The 22,644-nt window shown below is 48.7% G+C and overlaps 1 protein-coding gene across 5 annotated transcripts in view; it reads left to right on the top strand.

The window, feature by feature from the left end:
• Positions 1–19,616, top strand: part of CLMN (calmin) — a 124,056-nt gene extending 104,440 nt beyond the window's left edge. The window contains exons 10-15 of one of the 5 annotated variants that reach the window (XR_010659123.1): positions 1,574–1,770; positions 5,687–5,747; positions 6,360–6,430; positions 6,895–6,991; positions 9,249–11,637; positions 17,342–19,616. Coding sequence is in view for 4 of the 5 variants with exons in the window: in XM_065906470.1 (XP_065762542.1) it covers positions 1,574–1,770; positions 5,687–5,747; positions 6,360–6,430; positions 6,895–6,991; positions 9,249–9,413 (591 nt within the window). In the remaining variant the exon portion in view is untranslated. Of the gene's footprint in view, positions 1–1,573; positions 1,771–5,686; positions 5,748–5,821; positions 6,048–6,359; positions 6,431–6,894; positions 6,992–9,244; positions 17,040–17,341 lie in introns of those variants that run through there. The other 4 variants (XM_065906470.1, XM_065906469.1, XM_065906471.1 and 1 more) reach the window with 4 other exon arrangements.
• Positions 19,617–22,644: the final 3,028 nt, after the last annotated feature.

Below are 22,644 nucleotides of genomic sequence, written 5' to 3'. Positions count from 1 at the left end.
CAAGGGATGTGTGTTCAGCCCCTGGTCGGGGAGCTCAGATCCCACAGCCTTGCTGCACGGCCAAGAACATTTTTTAAAAAAAGGTTGGAAAATGACTAATGAGCGCCTCCGTCTCCTCCCCCAGTGGCTGAGTGGGGACATGTAGATGAGGTGCTTCACTGTCCTCTGCTTGCAAAGGTGGGCTTTGCGCCTGTGTGTGTGGCCAGCATGTGAACAGATGGTTTGGGACAAGGTTGGAAGGGTCCTGGACTGGGAAGGGCTTCAGGAGATCTAGGTTTGCATCTGTTTTACGCTGAGCTGCGGGAGGGCTTGGGGAGAGCTTGCATTTCTGGGTTCCGGGGTGGGCACCCGCTTGCACCTCTTATCACTGGACTGCTTCTTCCGGTGCTTACCTGTCGGACCAGCAGGTGCCCACTCCTCCCAAACACACCTTGTAATTGGCTCCCAAGTGTATGTAACCCAGGCCTTGATCCCAGCAAGTGAGCAGGGCCGGGGAAGGGGAAGCAGTGAGGCCCAGGATGACAAGTGAGGTCTGGGAGTCTTGTTTCCTGACAAAGAGGATGACATGGATGGAGAATTTCTCCCATACCCAGCCTTCCTTTAAAAAAAAAAAGAAAGAAAAAACTGTCTTCTAAACAGACTAGAAAATGGCAAGTTCTGGCTTCTAGTCTTTAAGAAAATCAGTCCTCTCCTCATTTCACCTTTCAGAAAGGTAGCATTCGCTCACCGATGATGGAGGAGGCGGTTCAGACTGCTGAGAGCGGGTTTAATTTCTGCGGGGAGCTTTGTTCTCTTGGGCTGCATGAGTCTGGCCACTCTGATACTCTTATTAGAATACCTGTTGAGCAAGTTTTTCCAGCCCCGGTGGGAATTCTTGAGAAGTATAGCCAACAGTTCCCACGCTTCTTAATTTCATGTGAGAGCATTCCTCGTGGGTTTCAGAGAGCCTAGTTGGGACGGTGGTCAAAGAATCTTCCTTATTATGTAAATGCAACAGAGGTTGCGCTGCCATCCACCTTTGACCAAAAGCACAGTGAAGACTTATCTCGTCAAACACAAGGGCCACCGTCACAACCCTTGGCCCACCTGGCATCCAGTCCCTGTTCTTCTGTTTAAGTGGATGATGGTTGTGTGAAGGGTCTAACCATTGCCCGCTGTGAGGGATGTCCTTCATAGGAACCACCGTGGTATAAGCACTTTATCAGAGGCTGATAATTATTATACCCATTTGACAGACAGAGAAACTGAGGATCAAAGGGATCAAGTCAGTTACTCAAGGTCAGATAACTGACTTGGCCAAGATTTGAAAGCAGGTCTTACTGACGGTAAAACCCATGCCGTTTTGATCCACCAGTCTGGAGCGTTTGGAACTCTGCACAGGGAGCAGGAATTCTGGCGGGCTTCTCCTCCACGGTAGACTGTGCTGGAAGGACCCCACAGGAGCGGCCGGATTGGAGGGGGCACCTTAGCTGGGCCTTGGAGTGAAGGTGGAGCGGATTGCTGCGGGGTGCTGTCACGCACTCCACGTCGCGGCATAAAATGCTGACTTGTATCTGGTTGTCTTGTCCTTCAGTCCCAGGAATTCCCAAACTCGGAAAATGTAGCCAGCCCCTTAGAGGAAAAGGTAATGGAAGAATCGATCAGCAGTAAAAAAAAGGAGAAAAGGAAACATGTGGACCACGTAGAAAGCTCAATATTTATAGCACCTGGAACTGTTCGCTCCTCAGATGACCTGGAAGAAGACACCAGTGACCACAAAGTCCTTTCCAGGTATTTTATTACCATCTTCTCGCCCCGGAGCCCCAGCCTGGGGAGCTCCTCTCCAATCTCATCCCATTTCTGGTTTCTGATTGGATGGGGATGCGGGGGCAGGGCTGGACAGCAAGGGAAACAGATTCAGATAAAGTGCTCCTTCTCCACACCTGGGCTCCCCCAAGGACTCACCAGAAAACCAGGAGGACCTGCACCTCACCCCTTCTCACCCCCAGCAGCTTTGAGTGGAAACGGGCAGTGAGCAGAGAGGTGGCTGAACCGGAGGTAGGGGTGGGGATGAGAGGTGATAGACTTGACCTTGCCAGCCTTAGTCCATGATACCTACCAGTCAGTGTAGGTAGAGACCAAACTTAGCCATTTAGGAGCATCTTACAGAATCAGAAGGGATGTACTGCATATGCGTGGAGGGAACCATTTATCACTGTTGCATGGAAGCTGGACTTTAATATGACAGCTTCACCCACGAGTTTGGGTCCCAGGCAGTAAGAGGGTCGATTTATCCCGGGAGGAAGAGGCAGGGAGGATAATGAACTTAAACTGCTAGAAAGCCTGTAGCACACATCTACTCTGTCACTCCGAGTCTGCTGGATGGGCCGGATTATTCCCAGGGAAAGTATTTAACTGCTGAATGTCAGAAGACCCTGGTCTCTCCCCATCATCACTCATCATCACATTTGCCTTCACCTTGTACCAGCCCTGTGTGTTCAGGCATTTCCCTTGCATTGGTTCATCAATTCTCGTGGGCACCCCGATAGGCAGGCAGGTGAGATTGTTCATCATTAGGAAGCTTGGGGGGTACCTCCAAGCTTAGGAGATACCAAGGGACCCAGACCTGTCAGAGGTCCTCGCTCCTTCTGTGACCCCATGTTACCTGTGCTGGGTGAGCCATGCTGGCCACAAAGGGAAATGTTTGAGACATCACTGGGGGAGTGAGGGGGTCTTGAAGCCCATACAGGAAGAGCCAGAGGGTGGGGGTGTCCAATGCCCTGCTTCCCACCTCCCCTCCACCTGGCTCCCATGTTGGGTTTTGGGGGACAAAGAGCAGATGGAGCCCAGGGGAGGAGGCATAAGGCACAATGGGAGGCAGCTGCCAACTGCTGCCAACTGCAGTGGGCGGGGCCGCTAGTCAGATGCCAGACTGCTCCCCTTCTCCCTAAGCAGGTCAGGCCTTAGCAGTCTTTGAGTTGTCACGTTTGTGTGATGGAACCCGCTAGACTTGGGGACCGGCCACGGCCCTGCCCTCCAGGAGCCCCCAGCTGGAAGGAGACAGGGAGTGCTCCCTCTGTCCTGCTGGGACTGGGTGGGCATCTTGGGTGTGAGAGGAACTAGGGATTTATGATGAGACCTCAGAGGGGGCAGAGAGGGTCAGGGTAGCCTAGGTGCTGAGAGGTCATTTGAATTCAGCATCAAGGGATGAGCAGGACTTGTATTTGGGAGACGGAGAGAGATGTTCCAGGTGGGACTAACAGCCTGAGCAAGACCTGGCACATAATAGGCATCTCAGGAAGTATTCGTCGAATGGGAGGGTGCGGGAGGAAACACAAGGGAGCGTGGGGGTGAGGAGGAGGCGAGCACCTTGTTCGTCCCTCTTCATCAGAAGGACCAGCAAAACCCGCCCCATGGAGATGGGACTGGGGGAGGGATACGGAAAAGTAAACCGACGTTTCAGTGTCTGTGAGCATGAGGCCGGGCTGACCTTTCAGGTTTTACTCTGATCTCTCAGCTCCTCCAGCCCATCTCACGTAAGCAACGCTATAACTGTGATGCATCATTTTAGCCACGGTTGAAGCTAAATACCTAATGTCATCAGATAACATGGAGGGGCGCTCATGCGCATGAATGAACTTGGACCCCGACACCTGTCCTGTGCTCAGGGCCACCTCACCTGCCCCACCCCCATCCCCCTGACCCTGACCTTGACTCCAGAGCACTCACTGATCAGGGAGGTCATTGCCTGGCTGAGGCTTAGGAAAGGAACAGAGCCCTGGGCATCTCTCTCTCTGCCCAGGGACGGCACAGGGTGTTTTCCTGGCTGTAGGTCACCCCCGTGGCTCCCCATTGGTCTAGACAGAGAAGCCACTTGCCCAGAGCCTGCAGGACTCCTCATGGCCTGCCCTCCCCGGCCTCATCTCTGTCCACCCTCGGTCACCTTCTTCCCCATCCCCAGTGCACCAAGCACCCTGGCCTTAGTTGAGGTCCTGGAGTGCCCCCAGCCCATCTCCTTCACCTTTAAGGATCCCTCTGTCCCCCACCTGTCTCCTGCCTTGCTCCCTTGAGTCTCAGCCCCACTACCACTTCCTCCAGGCAGCCCTCCTGGATTTCTCCAGGCTATTTTTGATACCCCTTTATATGTTCTCTTAGCTTCTATTCTCTTTCTTCACAGCATTGATCAAAGCAGTCATTTCTATAATAATATGTGGAAGGATGTATTTATCATCTATTCTTCCCCTAGATTGTCAGCCAGCTCCAGCCAGCTAGGACCAGTGTTTAGCACAGCTCCTGGCTTGCATTAGGCATTCAAGGAATAAAAGTTCCTTGTTGGGGGGCAGGACGTAGGGAATGATAAGGAGTGGGTGTGCTCTCTCAGTCTGATGTGGTCTCCTGGAAGAGCAGGTTCTTTGTTTTTTTTTTTCTGTTGGTGCATTTTGTTTCATTTCTGTGCTGTGATACCAGCCAGGAGAAACTAACACAGACTTTAAATTGAGGATGAAGACTGAAGTTTCCCTAGGCCTAGCCCCACACCTGGCACATAGAAGGTGCCCAAAACCTGTTAGCTGGAAACGTGCCACCCGCAGAAAGGGAAGAGCTTGGTGATGTTTAGGGAACAGCCATGAGCGGGAATACCAAGGCTGACAATAACGGGAATAAACTCTTCCCTGGACCCCACAATGCCATGTAGTAGGTCTGCCTTGAGGAAACTGATGTGATGGTCTCTATATCAGGCCAGTCCACATCCAACGCCTCATTCTTCTGTTGAGCAGCAAGACAGGACCACTTTGCCCTACGGAATGCTAGTATCCCTGACAACTCCAAGAAGCAGATGGAGTGGGAATGACGATCCATTTCACAGATGAGGAAAACTGATCAGAGGTGTAACTATTTGACTATGGTTAATCAACTATTTGACTATGGTCAATCATCCAGGATAAGAACCGAGACCTCTGGCTGGGTGTCTTTTTTGCCTTAGCCCTGAGTGAACCGTAAGGTTGGTGTCATCTGCGTATCTGAGGTTATTGATATTTCTCCCAGCAGTCTTGATTCCAGCTTGTGCTTCCTCCAGCCCAGCATTTCTCATGATGTACTCTGCATTTAAGTTAAATAAGCAAGGTGACAATATACAGCCTTGACATATTCCTTTCCCTGTTTGGAACCAGTCTGTTGTTTCATGTCCAGTTCTAACTGTAGTGAAGCAACTTCATTAGAAGATCAGAGATGCTTCCCACATCAGCCTCACAGATATAGTTAGAAAATCCGCCGCCTCCTGTATGAAAGAAAATGAGATGGTCCAGACCTGGGAGTCCTCAGCATCGTGCACGGAGCACTGCAGAGGGAGTCCGGGTCCCAGAACCCAGTCCGGGTCTGACTTTAGCTTGTAGACGACGTCTGCTGAGTCCCATAATTGGGGAGTGTTTGGAAAAAGAAATCTTCCCCCTGCTCTGATTTTTAAGAATATGTGGTCTGCTTTCTATTTGAAATTATTCTCACTTTTTTTTTTTTTCCTTGTCATTGAGGGCTCAGTGTGTCTCTTTCATATCATCCTGCTGTTTTTAAGCACGCATACTGGATAATGGGTCTCATTTCCATCACTAGGTCTAAAGTCAGAGCTTGCCTAAATCTACATGTGGCGGCCTCGGGAAGGGAGCAGTGAGGAGTTCTTGGTGGCATCAATTCAAAACATGTGTTTATTTTTCAGGACGAGTCACAGTGACTCCAGCATTTACATTCGACGACATACTAATAGGTCTTTGGAATCGGTTAGTATGTGAATTTCTTCTTCTTGCATCTGGCCCCTGCTAATCAATTCCTTTCCCTCCTTCCTTCCCCCCAGCTCAGAGCTTTGAAATTACTGACGTGCAACAGCTATGCTTTTGGATAGAAGACAAGCAAATTGAAACCTTGTCATTAAGCACAGTCCAATCAGATGTCCAGTTTGGGCATTAGGGGATGTAAATAAAGTGATGATTTTAAAGCCCAAAGGCCTCTTTGTCATAACAATCGTATCCAAGACCTCCCACCCCACCCCTGCACACACATCCAGAAAGATCACGTTCAAAGACAAAGATGCAGCCTAAGCAGAGGGATCCCTTTGTCTTCACAGCCGCTTAGCTCTGCATGTGTTGGGCCCCAAAAAGCCCGGGGATCCGTAGCTTGCCCCAGTTGTGGGGGGCGGGGCCTCTTCTGTCCACCCGTGGGAATAATCTGTAGAACATTGTTTAGTAGTTTTATTTTGGAACTAGATGTTTGCAAGATTGAGAAAAGCATGGCATGCTCGACTTTGTATATTTAAAATCATCTTATTTTCTGTTTCAGAGATTTCATCTTTACTAATTGGGTTGCGGGGGTTTTGTTTATAAATTTCACTGTAGGATCATTTTAGCTATGTTCAATTGAGGAATGCAGCGGATGTGGATGACAGAAGAAACCGAATGTTAACCAGGTGGGTGGCTGGACTACAGTCTCGGTAGGGTTTAAGGGATTTTTTTTTTTCTTTAATCACACAGTCTACCTTCTGAGGGTGGCTATTCTCCAACTAGGGCTTTGTTGGATAATAATATTAATAGTCTAGAAACAAGCAAGAAAATGCAAGAAAATACCTGTTCCAGAGAAAATGAAATTGAATTTGAGTGGGAGGGCAACGTAGATATGAATCCAGGTTGACAAGCAGGGCAGAGTTCAGAAAAATGACTTGGTTTAAAGACACGTCTGGGTCATGAGACTCTCACCTGGGTCATGAGACTAGGTCACGATACCTGGGTGTGAGTCTTCACTCCGATAATGCAGTGGCATCAGCTGGCCCTCTGAACAGAGCCAGGCAGAGGAGGGTAGGGATGGGATACTGTGTGTGCTTTTTAAAATGCTGTAGCCCCTGACGACCGTGTTCCTTCTGTGTCGCCACTGCAGGTACAATACTCAGAAGCTCACTGAGCTGATTTTACAGTTTTATGGCATCAGAGCAGACATGAAGAGGGAGTGCAAACATGCCAGGATGTCTATGAAAGTATTTCTTACTGTCGGAGAACTAGATGACCCAGACCGAGTGTCGAATGGTTGTAACACCACCCGTTTAGAACATAGGCAGGCAGACAGATCTGAAACTGACAATTCTGAGATGTCCCTATCCCTGTTAAAGTGATTGAATCGCTTGATTTTATTTATTTACTTATTGTATTTGCCATGGATTTGAATTGACTTGGAAGAACTTGAAAAGTGTTAGTCACTCAGTTGTGTCCAACTCTTTGTGACCCCAGGGACTGTAGCCTGCCAGGTTCCTCTGCCCATGGGGTTCTCCAGGCAAGAATACTGGAGTGGGTTGCCATTCCCTTCTCCGGGGGATCTTCCCGACCCAGAGATCAAACCTGGGTCTCCTGCATTACAGACAGATTCTTTACCTTCTGAGCCACCAGGGAAACCTGGAAGGACTTAGATTATTCAAATGGAAAGACTGAAAAGTTCCCAACAGCCAGGAGTGTGATCTTTAGATGTCTACCTCTCTGGTTCTTAAAAAAAAGAGGCAAGATTTGTTTCCCTCTCCTGCCATAAAATGGAAATATTAATTCACGTTTTCCACTGGGCTTGACATCCTCATAGGAAAATAGTACTTTTAGCTTTTATGAGATAGAGTCTTTGAAAATTGAACCTGCAAGGTTGAGAAATGCCGTCGCATTTTCCATGCTTTTGAGCATTTATTACCTATGCAATAAAAAAAAAGTAGTTTAAAATTTCTCTAAAAACAGTTTTAAGAAGGAGAAAGAAATACTGCCCCTTATCTGCATGGGAATCACTCAGTTTCCAGACCAGAGCAAAGGTTTACTCCCCTCTTGACCTGGCTTCTTGCTGTATCAGGAGATGATTCAGGGAAGAGGTGATTTTTGCTTTTCATAATCTCTGTCACGTGCCCCAGATTGACCCCGAGGAGCTCACACACAGGTTCTGTAAATGCAGCTGCAAGTAGAGACCTCCAGCCCCTACTGCAATCAGATTATGCCTTCTGACCCTTTTCTGTCGCTACCACAGAGCACTCTTCTGGACTCTCTCCACCAGGCAACAGTAAAATGTCACTTTAGCGCTACTTCAGGGCTTCCCTGGTGGCCCAGCTGGTAAAGAATCCGCCCACAATGCAGGAGACCTGGGCTCGATCCCTGGGTTGGGAAGATCCCCTGGAGAAGGGAAACGCTACCCACTCCAGTATTCTTGGGCTTCCCTGGTGGCCCAGCTGGTAAAGAATCTGCCTGCAATGCAGGAGACCTGAGTTCAATCCCTGGGTTGGGAAGATCCCCTGGAGAAGGGAAAGTCTACCCACTCCAGTATTTTGGCCTGGAGAATTCCACGGACTGTATAGTCCATGGGGTCACAAAGAGTCGGACATGACTGAGCAACTTTCACATTCACTTTCTGTTATAATAAGATAAAAATAAGAGAAGAGGGACTTGCCTGGAGATTGAGTGGCTAAGACTCCACGCTTCCAACACAGAGGGTCCCGGGTTTGATCCCTGGTCAGGGCACTGGATCCCGCATGCCACACCAGAGGTTCCATGTGCTGCCACTATGACCTGGTGCAGCCAGATAAACCAATATTAAATATATATTATATATATATATATATGCACTCTCTTAAAAGTATACATCTACTCTTTTCTCTTAAAGAAGAGACTAAGAAAGACACCTCTCACCAATATGGAACCTGGTTATCATTTTCAAGGTTAGATTCCAAAGCCAAGAACAAAAACTAGGTGGTAGAGAGGTGTGTCTTTTTGTTGCTAATGGCTGTTTTTAAATGATCGGTTAGCAGGGAACACTCCATTACTCTCTTTAGATTCCTTAGGAAGCCCCTCTGTTCCTGGGAGAATAAAAAAGAGCTGTCAGCCTCGAACTCTGCGTTCAGGGCACTGCTGTATATAGGGACACATCCTGGAGGAGGGTGCAAAGCTGGCCCGGGTCCCAGCTCTGTCACAAAAGTCATTGTGTGCGCTGGAGAAAGCCACCCTCCACCCACCCCATGAGGTTCAGCAGGCCCATCTGCAGAATGGGGCTCACAGCTCCTCTGTCTTGGTGTCGTGGAGATGAACTGAGAGGGTCTGAAAGCTCAGAGTGTCCCGGGACCCTGCCCTCCACCTGGGTCTGCCCCTCCCTGGGAAGCTGTTGGCTCTCCAGTGGGGCAGTGAGGCTGGAGAACAGGGAGGGAGCGGGGGTCCCCTGGACGGGGGAACCTCACTTGTGACTGCTTTGGTGTGTCTCCCCTCCCCTCCTACAGGAAGGCCAACCACTCGGGCAAAGCCAGGCTGCAGGAGATCCACAGCTCCCAGAGCGACTCGCTGACACAGCTGGTCCAGCAGCCGGACGTGATGTACTTTATTCTCTTCCTCTGGCTCCTGGTTTACTGCCTGCTGCTCTTCCCCCAGCTGGACGTCAACAGACTCTGATCCGTGTGTCTGCGTAATAAAAGAGACAGGACCCTGGCCGTGGGGTGGGCATTCTCCTTCCTTCCTCTTCTTGCCTATTCTGGACGGGGCACTTCTGCAGATAGTGGAAGACCCCCAAGGAAACTTAGACCCCCCCCCCAACCCCCGCCCCGTTCCCACTTTTTTTTTTCATGTTTCCTTTCGTTTTCTTTTCTTGTAAGTCCTAAGCATGCTTTTCTCTTAGGCTGTGAACACAACACTCAGGTGTGTGGCCAGATCCTTGGGTGGGGTTTGTTTGTGTGCCTTGGTCTGTCAGGGATTACTCTTAAGCTTCGTGGCTGAGACTTACGGGGCTTCTCAGGTGGCTCAGTGGTAAAGAATCTGCCTGCCAGTGCCGGAGACACAAGAGATGCGGGTTCGATCCCTGAGTTGGGAAGATCCCCAGGAGAAGGGAATGGCAACCCACTCCAGTGCTCTTGCCTGGAGAATCCCATGGAGAGAGGAGCCTGGCGGGCTGCAGTCCCTGGGGTTGCAAAGAGTTGGACGTGACTCATGGGCTGAGCACAAGCACTGATTCTTAGCTCGCTTGGTTTTAAGGTCCCAGATGGACTTGAGTTTCTCACCTCCTGATGACAAAGGGGATGGATACCCCAAGGAGAGCCCCCGTGGAGAGAAAACTGCCCCACTTTCCTCTAAGAGTGGCATTTGGGTGAAGGTGCTGGGGGTCCTGTGGTCATTTGGCGGTTGGTCGTGGTCTTTGTGGGGCGGGGCAGGGGGTTATCCAAAGAACAGCGCAAAACTGCCATCCCCAGGAAAGTGCGTCCACAGTCAGCAAAATTCACAGAAAGTAAAGGCAGTGCACACTTGTTCACACTAGGGTGTTTTTCTAGCGAGAGGATGCATTTTCATTTTGCTTTTGCACTGACTGAATTGAGATAAGGCTGTGATTTTTCAAACCTTTTCCACCCGTGGAATCCTCCTTTCAAGAGGATTCTCAGGGGGTGGTCTAGTCGAAACATGAAAAGCAGAGCTTTGGCTGACTCGGGGCAAGGCCTGGGATCCCTCTTGTTCTGTCTGGGCAATCCCGCACCCGTACCCCCCACCTCCGGCTTCCATCTGTGGCTCCTGAGGCTGGTACCCAAGGCTGGTACCCAAGGCCCCGCAGAGCAGTGTAAACACCTAGAGCCTCCCAAAGCCCCAGGAGGAGGGCAGGAGTGACCTGGCTGAGAATGAGCTCTGGTTGACGTTAGAGCAGGTAGTAGCCCAGCAGGTTCCTGCTCCTTTGTGCACACCTGCCTCGTAGCGCGAGTCTCAGCACCGCCGTCCTTTGTGGTCCGTTATAATGGGTTTCTTGAAAAGGAGAAAGGTTTCCGGAAGGCATCTTGAGAAGTAGCCAGAACTGGCAGGTGGCAGAGGATGGGCATCCAGCCGCCCTCTGGTCTTCCATCTTCCTTTTACCCTGGGCTCCCTGCTTCCTTTTCTCCCTGGGTATCCCTTCCTCCTCCCCTTGTCCTCCCCCGCTCAGAAAGCATATCGAGTGAGACTTATAAACCCACAGACAACGAGGTTGAGAGGAGCGTTCAGACAGCATCTTTGCTGCTGAACCCAGAGAGGCAGAGCCGTTTGACCAAGATGACACAGCCAACTGGGAGCAGACTTGCAAGTGTACCTGGACCACCTGATGTCCCCTCCGGAACTGTCCCCTCTCTTAGGGAACTTCTCTTGGGCCCAGGGAATGTCCTGAAAAAATAAAATAATAAAATGAATAGATAAGAATGTCCTCGTTTAAAACAAAACCAAAATTTTTAGGTCAACAGCCAACCTTTGTTTTTTTTCTCGTATTTTTCCCACGAAGTTTTGTTCCCTTCCAGGCTTGTCACCCGTTCCTTCTGGAATACCCTTCATGGCTCTGACAGCCTGTCAGCTGACCCACCAGTGTTGTTCTTACTCCAAGAATCATGCTTCTCTCTCTGCAAGCCAAGGGCTTGCTTATTTCGAGCAGTGGGTCTCCAGTTTACAGCATTCCAGCATGGCCGAAAGAATTTACCTAGCACATTTCAGTTGATGACAGCCAAAACCTGACTTCTGTCCCACTCTGGTTATAGCCTGCCTGCTCTCCGTGAACGAATCTAAGCCTTCCAACTGAAAACTTCTGGGAGCTTGGAGCAATTCCATCTAGAGGGCCAAATGTCCCATGGAAAATGAGCTAATTAATGAGCTCCCTAGCACCATTGAACGCTCAGAGGTACGATACTAAAGATTATGTGTGTGATATTTTATCACTCTGGACATCAAACAGTCCTCACCTAAATTAGGTGCTTGAAGAGCCAGGGAAGAGCTGACCCGAACATTAATCATTTCATTTTACGGATCTAGACCTTGTTCAGAAAAGTCTGCAGGTTTTCTCTCTCACCCATTACAAAGTGTAATATTGTTTAAAACCATCTACTGGCAAGATGCCTGAAAGTCATTTAGTTCAAGTTGGCAGCAAACTGATTTTTTTTTTTTTTTAAGAAAAAAAAAAAAATCTCACTTGAGGATAGGCTTGTGTGAATGAAGTCAGTTATAGAAGGTGAGTAAGAAGCCAGCAGGACTAACCACCCCATGATTTGTATTTATTGTTAAGAATTTATTTTTAATTCTTATCCAAGTAATACATATTCATAGTTTAAAAAGAAACAAATATAAATAAGGCTTTTGATGGAAACTGGCAATCTCCTATGTCTTGCTTCCTGGAAGTAACTCTTTCAACTCTTCCTATTTCTTCTAATATTTACCTTTGCATTTCTATGTAACATGCTTGTATTTCTTTTTATTTTTAGAATTTAGAATAGCAAAATATCTACTGGCTTGCTGCCGTGGTAGAGAAGGATCTTGCTCTTAGCCAAAGCCCACTTTGTTTTTCCAGCATAGTTAGATTATATTGTTTGGTACATCCCTCTTCAGCCTATGAGGTCTGTTTACTTCTGAACCAAATGGTGTACTATAGTTGCTTGTCTTTTCCCGTCAAATTTTTTCTCCTTGATGATGATGATGATGATGATTTTGGTGTGGCACCTTCCTTAGTAAATTCTGAGAAAAGAACATGGAAAGTAAATATTTTGAGATTTTGCATAACTTTAAGTGTCCTTATTCTGCCCTTACCCAGGGGTATAGCTGAGTATAGAATTGTGGGTGGAAAAGAATACTCTCCCACCACTCCCACCTCCAACATGGTTGTTGAGATTCTTAATGTCATTCTGATTCCCAGGCCTTTAGCTGTGACCTGGGTTTCTCCATCCTCTCAGGAAGCAATTTAAGATCCCTTCGTTCTTAGTCTTCTGAACGGTCACTTGGTACACCAAGTGATGGTGTACCCTTGATGGCGTACCTTCTTCTGGGCTCTCGTGGGAAATTTCTTAAGTTTTCTTGTAATTGTTCACATTTTTTCTTTCTGTTGTTTCAGTGTTGGACCTCCCAGGCTAATCCTCTTAATATTGTTTTTTCTATTTCTCATCTCTTAATTTTTTATCTGCTTGCAAATACAGTTAACTTTATCTTCTCAGTGTTCCTGGTGAATGGTTTTTAATTTCCAAACCATTTTGTGGCTGTTCTCTTGTTTCTGTTTTATAGTGTCCTGTTCTTGTTTCATGGCTACAGAACTTACCTCTCTGGATGTTCATGATAGTGGGGTTTTGAAGAACTTCTTTTCTGCTGTTTTGCTTTTATTTCCTCTAAGTTCCCTTTCTTTTGGTTAGTCTCAATCTCTTTCTTTCATGTTACACATTTTCTTGAGATATCTAGTGATCCTGTGGATCTGTTCTTGCGTAAGAGTGATATTTCAAAAAAATGGATCAGAAACTGTGTGTCAACTTGTGGGTTTTTCTGTAGGGTCACCAGGTGGGCACCTGAACTCTTCAGGGGAGGACCACACATATCAATAGTTGCCGGTCTTTTCTCATCGTGTTTCTTTAGAGATATTTCCACTTCTCTCTGAGCATACACAGGGCTGCTACTAGCCTATGCAGAGCCCTCATGCAGTTTCAGAAGGGCATTCCCTCTGAGTGGATGATTTCAAGATAGGTACCCCTCTGGGGCAGACACCACCCATGGGCACGTGGCCAAACTGGCAGGCACATCGTTTGCCTCTTTCTCCAGGGAAGGGATTGAGGAGCAGAGCAAGGGCTGGATTTAACTCCCAGTTGCCCCTTAGCCTTGCCCCTTTGTGCAGTGCACAGACCGGAGGGCTGTACCCAGAGATGCTGGGGCACACCCGAGTGCCCGCATCCTGACCTCTGAGCAGGCGTCTCATCGCCATCAGTATGTAGACACCCTGAGTCGGTCCCACTGCACTGTGCCTGGTGTCCTGGGCTGGAGCTCCTCTGCTTTCCCTGAGGAGTGGCTGCAGCTCGGTACCACATCCCTCCTCTGCACGTAGTAGGTGTTGGGATTCCCTGGCCCTGCTCCCGTCTGCCTCCGCCCTGCCCCTGCCATAAATGGGTTGGCATCTCTCACCTGCTGTCACCTCCTCTCTATCGCTCTGTCTTCATGATGCCATCACTTCCGTTCCTTTGCTCTTGTTTCTGGGCTCTCACCGGGGAAGACATGAGCCCACGTGCTCAGGTCACCATCTTGAACACATGGGCCCTGTCTCTGCAGTCCCCCGCGTGCTCTCTCCCTGCTGGTTAGGCAAGCTCGCTGCTGCGTGGACACACTCGTGAACTTGCTCTGAGTCCTGTTGGGCCAGTGGTCCTCGAGTGCCTTCAGATCGCACTGGGCCAAGTTGAGGGGTGGGGTGGGGAGGGAACACACAGCGCTCCCCTCGATGCCACAGTGCAGATAGGGGTTCTCCTTCCTGCCTCTTTCACCTCCTGCCCCCACACAACCATCTTAGAGCTCCTGCTCCCCCCAAGCTCCATGGAGTCAGGCACTTTTTAGGTTTTCATTGCCTGCCTTGCTTCACTGGGGAAATCAGTAGCCCACACCGGTGTTGGCCAGTGAACAATACAGCTGCTCCCTCTGTTGGATGGCTGTTTGGAACTGGGTGAACAGCTTTTCCCCCTCAAGCTAGGGCTGTGTGGGGAGATGGGTTACCACCAGGACTGAGGACAGAGTACCCTCTTCCCTGCCCCTTAGACAACCACTCCGTACACAGGCTGCTTCTCCCTTTCTGGGATTGAGCAGAATTCTCCCCAACTAGGAGAAGACAATGGCACCCCACTCCAGTACTCTTGCCTGGAAAATCCCTTGGACGGAGGAGCCTGGTGGGCTGCAGTCTGTGGGGTCGCGAAGAGTCAGACACGACTGAGCAACTTCACTTTCACTTTTAACTTTCATGCATTGGAGAAGGAAATGGCAGCCCACTCCATTGTTCTTGCCTGGAGAATCCCAGGGACAGCGGAGCCTGGTGGGCTGCCGTCTGTGGGGTCTCACAGAGTCGGATACGACTGAAGCGACTTTAGCAGCAGCAGCAGCAACTCCCCAGCTCTCCTCTCATCCCTGTGCAGTGCTAACCTGCTCTGTGTGAGGATCAAAATCATAGAAGGCAGAAGATTTGGAGGCAGCCTCCCTGTACAATCGATCTCCATAAATTGTACTTTGTTTGCTAGCCTTAGGGATCATGTAAGCATCTAGTGTCTCATTTAAGAAAGCCTCATTTAAGAGATGAGAAAGTAGAGGATCAGAAAGGAGAAATGACTAGTCCCATTGCTTAGCGCCCTCAGGAGGGACATCCTGACACCCAAGTGAGTTTTATGCAAACCTCCAGTCTCCAGTCCCTGAAGCTCACTTGCACCTCCGTCCCCATTGAGGAGTCAGAATATCCAGGAGCTGATCTCAGACACAAGTCTGAGGAAACAAGGAAAGACTGTATCTCCCTGAATACCAGAATGCATGGTGGCTTCCTTGTCAAGAACTCTTCCGTTTCCATGGCCGTATCATTGAAGGGCAGTCCTGTGACACACTCTCTTTCATGTGACCTTGGCTTTTCTTAACTCTCCAGAAGGCCACTGCAGCTTGCAACTATGGCCTTTCTCTCCTGTCTGCTTGGAGACCTCCCCCGCCATCTCCATTGAGGTCCTGAAGTCCCCAAGGTGGGCTATGTGCGAATTTCAAGCCAGCATGTCTCTTCAGAACCTTCTTGGTGATGCTCTGGCGAGGAAACAAGAGCCCATGATGCCCTTTGGGTCCAGAGGTGTTATTTTCCTCACCCCAACATTGCATTATCTCTGCTGAAACCACCTTTTGGGGGCAGATTTAGTGCCTGGGGCCGCAGCTGCTGTACAAAGCCCCCACTGAATGGCTGGCTCTTTGTCCAGTCTGTCCAGCTGCTGAGCGGGGCTGCACTCAGGACGAAGGCTAGGACCTGGGCTGAGCAGCTTAAGGCTGAGAGCCAGCATGAGTGATGATACGCTCATTTGCTGGAAATGGCTGCAGAGTTTGCCTTAACAGTTAGCCAGTGGAGGGAGCCAAGAAATGAGACATGGCTTCTTTGCTGGACATGGAATCCCACGGATCTTTTTTTGCACTGTGTCTTGTTGGGCATCTGTTGAGGAAAAACAGCCAGCAAAGGGAAGTGAACCTGATGCAGGCAGAGCTGGGACGGTCTGTTTTGCATACAGAATTGTCCATTTCCATGGTGAGCACGCAGATGCTGTGGCCGCAGGCTCCAGGTGAGCCCTGGCCTCCCGTGCTCTGATGTGTGACAGCTTCACAGTGACCTGCAGGTTTTCACTGTCCTCTTCCCTTGTGGATTCTGCCAGCTTGCGAAGGGGCAAAGGCCTGGAGACTCAGCCCCTACTTCCCGAGGGTCAGCAGAGATCATCAGAGTTCCGGAACCACTCTGATTCTTCTGGAATCACCAAGTCCTGCAGCATGGGGAAGATCAACTTAGATGTTTATAATTTGTTCTGCGACCCTTGATGAAAACCCATCTGACAAGCAGTCACCTCCAGCCCAGGGCTGTAGCACCAACAAGCCCAAAAAGCATCCTTGTCTGTGGGAAGAAGACAGCTGGTGTTTTATGCTGTTTGACCACATGGTGTTAAATACACAACAGTCTGGCCCTGATCCCGCTGGTAACTTTAAAATCCCTGACACTTAGACGTCAAGGCCAGCTTTCATCTGGCAGGAATCTCTCTAACTGAAGCTCCTCCACCCCGCCCACTCATTTTAGAGTCACTTCCTTCCCCAGGAGGTGTAATGGGATGGGGAGGAGAGCAGGTTTGGGAATCAGCCAGATTTAGGTTCCAGTTCCAGCTCTGTCTCCAGATACCTGGATGACCTTGGGCAAATGACCTCTCTGACCATCTTCTGTGTAGAGTAGATACTCAGTACATGTTTGTTGAGTGAATGATAGTTTCCTTGTGGACTTGCCCAGCGGTCCAGTGGTTAAGACTCCATGCTTCCACTTCAGGGGACACAGGTTCGATTCTTGGTTGGGAAAGTTCCACGTGCGGCCAAAAATACTAATAGCTTCCTTGTGAGCTTGTTACGACATTGTGTGCTGCTCAGCAGCTCCTTGTCTGCTTATATTCAGTTACCATAGCTTTTCCCAGCTTCTTTCCAATCCGCCTCCCTCTTGCCAGCTGCCCAGTCTCAAATCTAACTCATACCTTTTATAAGAGGAAGTCTACCCATGAACTCACTGGACCCTTAACAATCACAGGAGGTGGTTCTTTCACCACAGGAGGTGGTGCTTTTAGCTTTAGAGGAAGCTAAAACACAAGAAGGAAAAATAACAAGATCACAGAGCTGGCAGGTGGCAGAACCACAAATATAGGACTTCCTTCCAAACGTTGATTTCCACCCTAGACTCCACTGTTTAGAAAATAAGCTTTGCCCCGAGGAGATTCTGATTCTTACTGACTTCGGTCTAGTTTGCAAGCGTGGGTGAGGGTCTCAGAGCTGGGCAGGTGGTGAAGTTTATCCGTCACTTGTAACCCCCCACCTTGCATTCTTTCCCTTTCTAGGTTTCTGCACACTTTGACCCTTCCCTGGTGACACAGTGGTAAAGAATCCACCTGCAATGCAGGAGACCCAGGTTCTATCCCTGGGTCAGGAAGATCCCCTGGAGGAGGGCATGGCAACCCACTCCAGTATTCTTGCCTGGAGAGTCCCACGGACAGAGGAGCCTGGTGGGCTACAGTCCATGGGGTCGCCAAGAGTTGGACACGACTGAATGACTAACACTTTCACTTTCCACATCAACACTGCTTAAATATTTCCTTCATCCTCAGTTCGTAAAAGTGACTGAGTAATATTGTACATCAATTATACTTCAATTAAAAGTAAGTTTAAAATTTTTTTAATAACTGAGGACACCCCAAATTCAAGTTTTAGCCTAAGGTTGCAAATTTGCAACCAAAATGACTGCCTTTAAAGGGCCTTCAGCAACATAACCTCAGTGTCTAACATTCAAGAGTGAGCGACTTTAATTAACTGCCCCCAGCTCTTCACTCAGTTCTTCTAACACATGCTTTTCAGAGTGGAAGAGAGGCCGCCTCCTTTGAAAAGCAAATTTCATTGTCCTGGGCAGAACACAATTAAAGTAAGGATGAGAACATAATTCCTTGGAGGAAGACAACTGGTTGGTCTGTGAGATAGGAATCACCATTTTTTCCTTTGTTCTGCCTTTAAAAGTTGTGGGTTTTGCATTGTTGCAAAAACAAATAGAAAAGTGTCTTTTGATAGTTTTTTTTTCCCCCATTTGCAATAGTTCCCACTTCTCTTAGCCCCACCAGAAGTCAGTAGACTTTGCTGTGAGGATAGCCACAACATGCCTGTATTCCTAAGGGTTGAAACACTTTTTAAAAGGAAACTCTTAAGAGTGTCTGTAACCTAGAGAGTTGACGGTGTTCCAAGGTAGGACGATACTGGCCCGGCTGTTAGGAACCCATGCCCTAGCTCCGGCCCACCTGCTGTGACACCTTGAATAATTCATTTACCTTTCTGGGTTGGAAGTTGGAAGACCTCTTTTTAGAAGTTCATCTTAGGTTTAAAAATCCAAAGGTTAGCAAGTTCATTTTTTTTTTTTTTTTTAACATCTCAGTAAGTGGCCTATTTGCTTAGAATAAATGCGCCTCTGCATTTGTAAGTGAATTCCAAAGCTTAGAGCATGGCTTCCGGCTTTAGTATTTAGAAGGGTGCCTTCGGAAAGGGTTTGGTGGAATAAAAGGTAGTCTGTCTGTGGAAGGTGTGGGAGTGAAAGCTTGGAGTAGAACGAGCGCGATCTGCTTCCAGGGCTCCCAAAACTAAACTGGTCTCCTTAAATTAAATCAGCATCTGACGCAGCAGTTTTCTCAGATTCTTTGAAATTCACAAGTTCAGCTGCAGGAATACACAGATGGAAACAACTGGATCTTTCTATTCTCATCTTTTCCCCTGCCCCTCCGAGCATCTGACAAGCAAAGTGTTAGTCGTTCAGTCGTGTCCGACTCTCTGCAACACCATGGCCGGTGGCCCACCAGCCTCTGTCCAGGCACAGAAGTTCCACTTGAATCTGAGGCTGCTTGCATATCTAGCATTGGATCCTTGAAGCCGAAGACTGGCACGTCTGTGTAGAATGTCCCTGGGGTGGGTGTGGCACTTGGGGAAGGGATACCATGAAACAGAGACCCTCTGTCCTTGAATTGCACCCTAAATTAGCTGCCGGCGTCATTTACATTGGTGCTGGTAACATCAGCCAAAGACAAAGAGTAAATATAGAACGATGGTTGTTCCCTACCATGGAGCAGGTGCATGGTCGTGACCAGTCAGTAAACCTGGGCACAGGAGTTGTTGAAAGTGTATACTATTGAGTGATGATGGGTTTATTTTTTTCAAGGTCTGTAGTATGTTTAACAGATTCACTGCTACCGTTTATCTTAATGTCATGGCAGGATGTAATTGATAATGTCTGAATATTTTTACTGGGAGCACTAAGAGAACTATTGGAAAAAAGTGAAATGTTATTTTGTAGTACAAGAATTATTTTGTCTATTTAGTATATACATAGCTGTAGCTTTGTAAAAAAAAAAAAAGTATCTTTGTAAAAAAAATTGTATGAACGTGCACTCTTATTTATTAATTATTGTAAATGAAGATATAAATGATTATTTGCATAATTTATACCTGTGGGAAATTAACTGGAGTATTTGTTATTTGACTGTTTTCTATTAAGGAGTATTAGGCTTGGTGCTATGATGAATGGTCTTGTAAAATTACATGTATTCTTAAGAAAAATTTTGAGTATAAATCTCATGAATCAACCAGCTCATTGATCATTCTTATTTCCATGTGTATCCGTGCCTTTACCAACCAGAAATTGCACTGTCTTTCCTTCATCCCGACAAAGAGCACTGTTGCCAGGGTAAAAGTGAAGCCAATTGACTATAGAACCTTAGAGATTGTAAGAAGTCTGTCTTTTTTTAAACCATTAACTTGCCTTGAGCCTTTGCAGGTGCAGCTCTAAGAAGGAACGACAAAGGTAGCGGTGATGGCACTTCCTGTAGCCGTGCCAGTGGCCCTGTGATTCTGGAGTTAGGCTGGTTGCCTAGGTTTGAATCCTGGGTCTGTCTCTTACCAACTGTGTGATCTGTAACCAGTTACTGTAGTAACAGCCTAGGTCCCTCGGGAAACAGAGCCCGAGTTAAACCTCATGTGCTTATGTATCATTGGGGAGTGGTGCGATCCCAGGACAGCAAGAGTGAAGCAAGGAAGGAGGAAAAGCAAATCAGAGGTGATACAGCAGGTATCTATCACACACCTACCTAGCATCAGGCACTATTGTGGTTGCTGAGGACAGAGTAATAAATGAAACCAAAGTCTTTGTACTCACAGAGCTTACATTCTAGCAGGGGAGACAGGCATAAACGAAATAGGTAAAGTATATAGCATGTCAGATACCTATTGAGAAGAGATGTAAGAAAGATCATGGCCAGGAGCATCGGTTTGGAGGTAGATGGGGAGGTGATAACAATGTTAATAGTCAGGGAGGCCTCCTTGAGAGGGAGACATTAGACCAAAGACTTGCAGAAGATGCAAGGACAACTCGCTGAAATAATTGTGGAAGAGCTTTCCAAGCAAAGGGAAAATCGGATGCAAAGGCACAGTGGTGGGTCGTGGCTGGTGTTTTTAGGGGACGCCCAAGAACCTGGTATGGCTAAAGCGCAGTTGATGGAGGTGGGAGAGAAGCGGGAGGGGAGTTCACTGGGGCAGGTCGGGTGGGGCCGTGTCGGGTGTTTTAAGGACTCTGGCCTTCACCCTGAGTGACCTGGGCTTCCTGGAGGATTTGGAGCTCACGTTGAGCCAGGCTCACCCTGGCCGCCGTGATGGGAATAGACGGGAACAAGGGCAGGACCTGGAGGCCAGCTAGGAGGCCATTGCAACAATGCAGGAAAGAGGGCGATGGTGCAGACCAAGCTGGGGGCCCTGGGAGTGATGAGCGGTGATGAGCTTTGTCTGTATTATGAGAGCAGACTCTCTGGGTTTGCTCATGGATTGGGTGTGGGGTGTGAGAGAAAGAGAGGATCTGGAAAAGCTCTAAGGGGACTTCCCTGGTGGTTCAGTGGCTAAGACTCTGCGCTCCCAAAGCAGGGGGCCTGGGATCAATCCCTGATTGGGGAACTAGATCCCATATGCCACAGCTAAGATCCTGCATAACCAAATAATATTTTTTTGTCTTTTTGGTAAAAAAGAAAGGCTCTGAGGTTTGATCCGAGCAGCGGGAAGGGTGGAGGCGCTCTGGGCTGAGATGGGGAGCCGTGGGGGGAGCAGGTCTGGACTGCGGATGAGCCTACTGAGCTGAGATGCTGGGTACGTGTCTCCTCGCTCTCTCCTTGTCCAAGTGTACTCAGTCCCACGGCCTGGGGGTGACTGATCAACTGCCCACCCTGGGATGGCCCAGCCCCGACAGCCCTTAGCTGCTCTGCTACTGCATCACGTTGGAGGCTTGGTCATCTCCGATGGGTATTGAGAGCCCAGGTCCCCAGTGCATCAGGAGGCCGCTCCCTCAAGCTGGTCTCTCTGTCACTCCCTTCCCTCCTCTCCCCCTGTTTCTTCATGTGTTTAATCTTTTCAGCACAGACGAAACCTTCCTTGACAGGTGTGGAGGCTGCTCCTGCTTGAATGGAGAAACAGGGTGAAAACACATCAAACTATCTGAACCACACTAAAAAGGGGGGTGGGAGGGTAGCATGATAGCACGCACTTGGATCACTGAAGCCTGAAACCAGCTGTGCACAATCGCGTTTGAACGTGGGGGCTCGAGTTTTTATTTGGACAAGGTGGTGATACTGCTAAATACTCAAAGAAAGATGGGGGTGACATTTTTCTTTCCAGGATTGTCTTAACATTTAGCTTGGGTTTCAGCCGCCTCTGACAGAAAACCCACAAAAGCAATGGCCTAAACATGATGGAGGTTTTAGTCTTGTCTCTCTTGAGAGAGAGGCCATCGATCCGGGTTGATTGGGCAGCTTCAGCCCCTCCTGCTGCCCCCGGTGTTGTTCTAGCTGCGTCATACCCAGACCGCCTAACTTGTCTGCATGGTCCACGATGGCATCTGTCCATCCAGACCACGCATCTGTGTCCTCTGTGGCAGAATGGAAGGAGAGGAGAACTAGGCTGCCCCCTCCTATAAGACTTCCCGGAAGAACCACACGACACATCAGCTTTCATCCCATTGTTCGTGCTGAGTCACAGCGCAGCTGCCACGGAGGCAGAAAGTGGGTCCTTCGGCTGAATGCTCTGCTCAGTTAATTGCCAACAGGAAGAGACTATAGGTCAGAACGGGCAACCAGCAGCGTTGGTGACATTTGACCCAGTCCTGGTGGTCCGATCGGGCCAGATATGGGCAGTTTCTTCATTAAACAGTCTTGAACAGAGGGCCTACTGGGTTTCATGGGGGCTCAGCATCACTGAGAAAGACAGAAATGAGATCAAGTCCATCCTCGGAAAGGGCTTGCAGAGGACCTGGAGAGGTGAGCGATGCTCATGGGGTCCAGCTACCATTTCTTGAGCGCTCGCCCAGGTGCTGGACGAGGGCCTCACTGAATGATCATAAAACTCTCAAAACATCCCATGGGGAGGTGGCCACGTCCTGCCCATGAGAAGAGGCAGGGAAAAATGAAGGTGGGTAAAATGAGTTTTTTCACAAGCTGCCCAGCAGAGTTAGAATAGAAACCTGGGGTCACCAGACATTCCCCATCATATCAGCCTGCCTTCTATGGCCCTGAAAGTGACCCCCCAAGAGAACGTGGACTGGGGCACAGGGTCCACGGCTGCTTCCAGACAGAGG

Source organism: Muntiacus reevesi, chromosome 15 (assembly GCF_963930625.1).
Source record: "Muntiacus reevesi chromosome 15, mMunRee1.1, whole genome shotgun sequence".
Lineage (NCBI taxonomy): Eukaryota > Metazoa > Chordata > Mammalia > Artiodactyla > Cervidae > Muntiacus > Muntiacus reevesi.
This window is presented reverse-complemented; position numbering and strand designations above follow the sequence as displayed.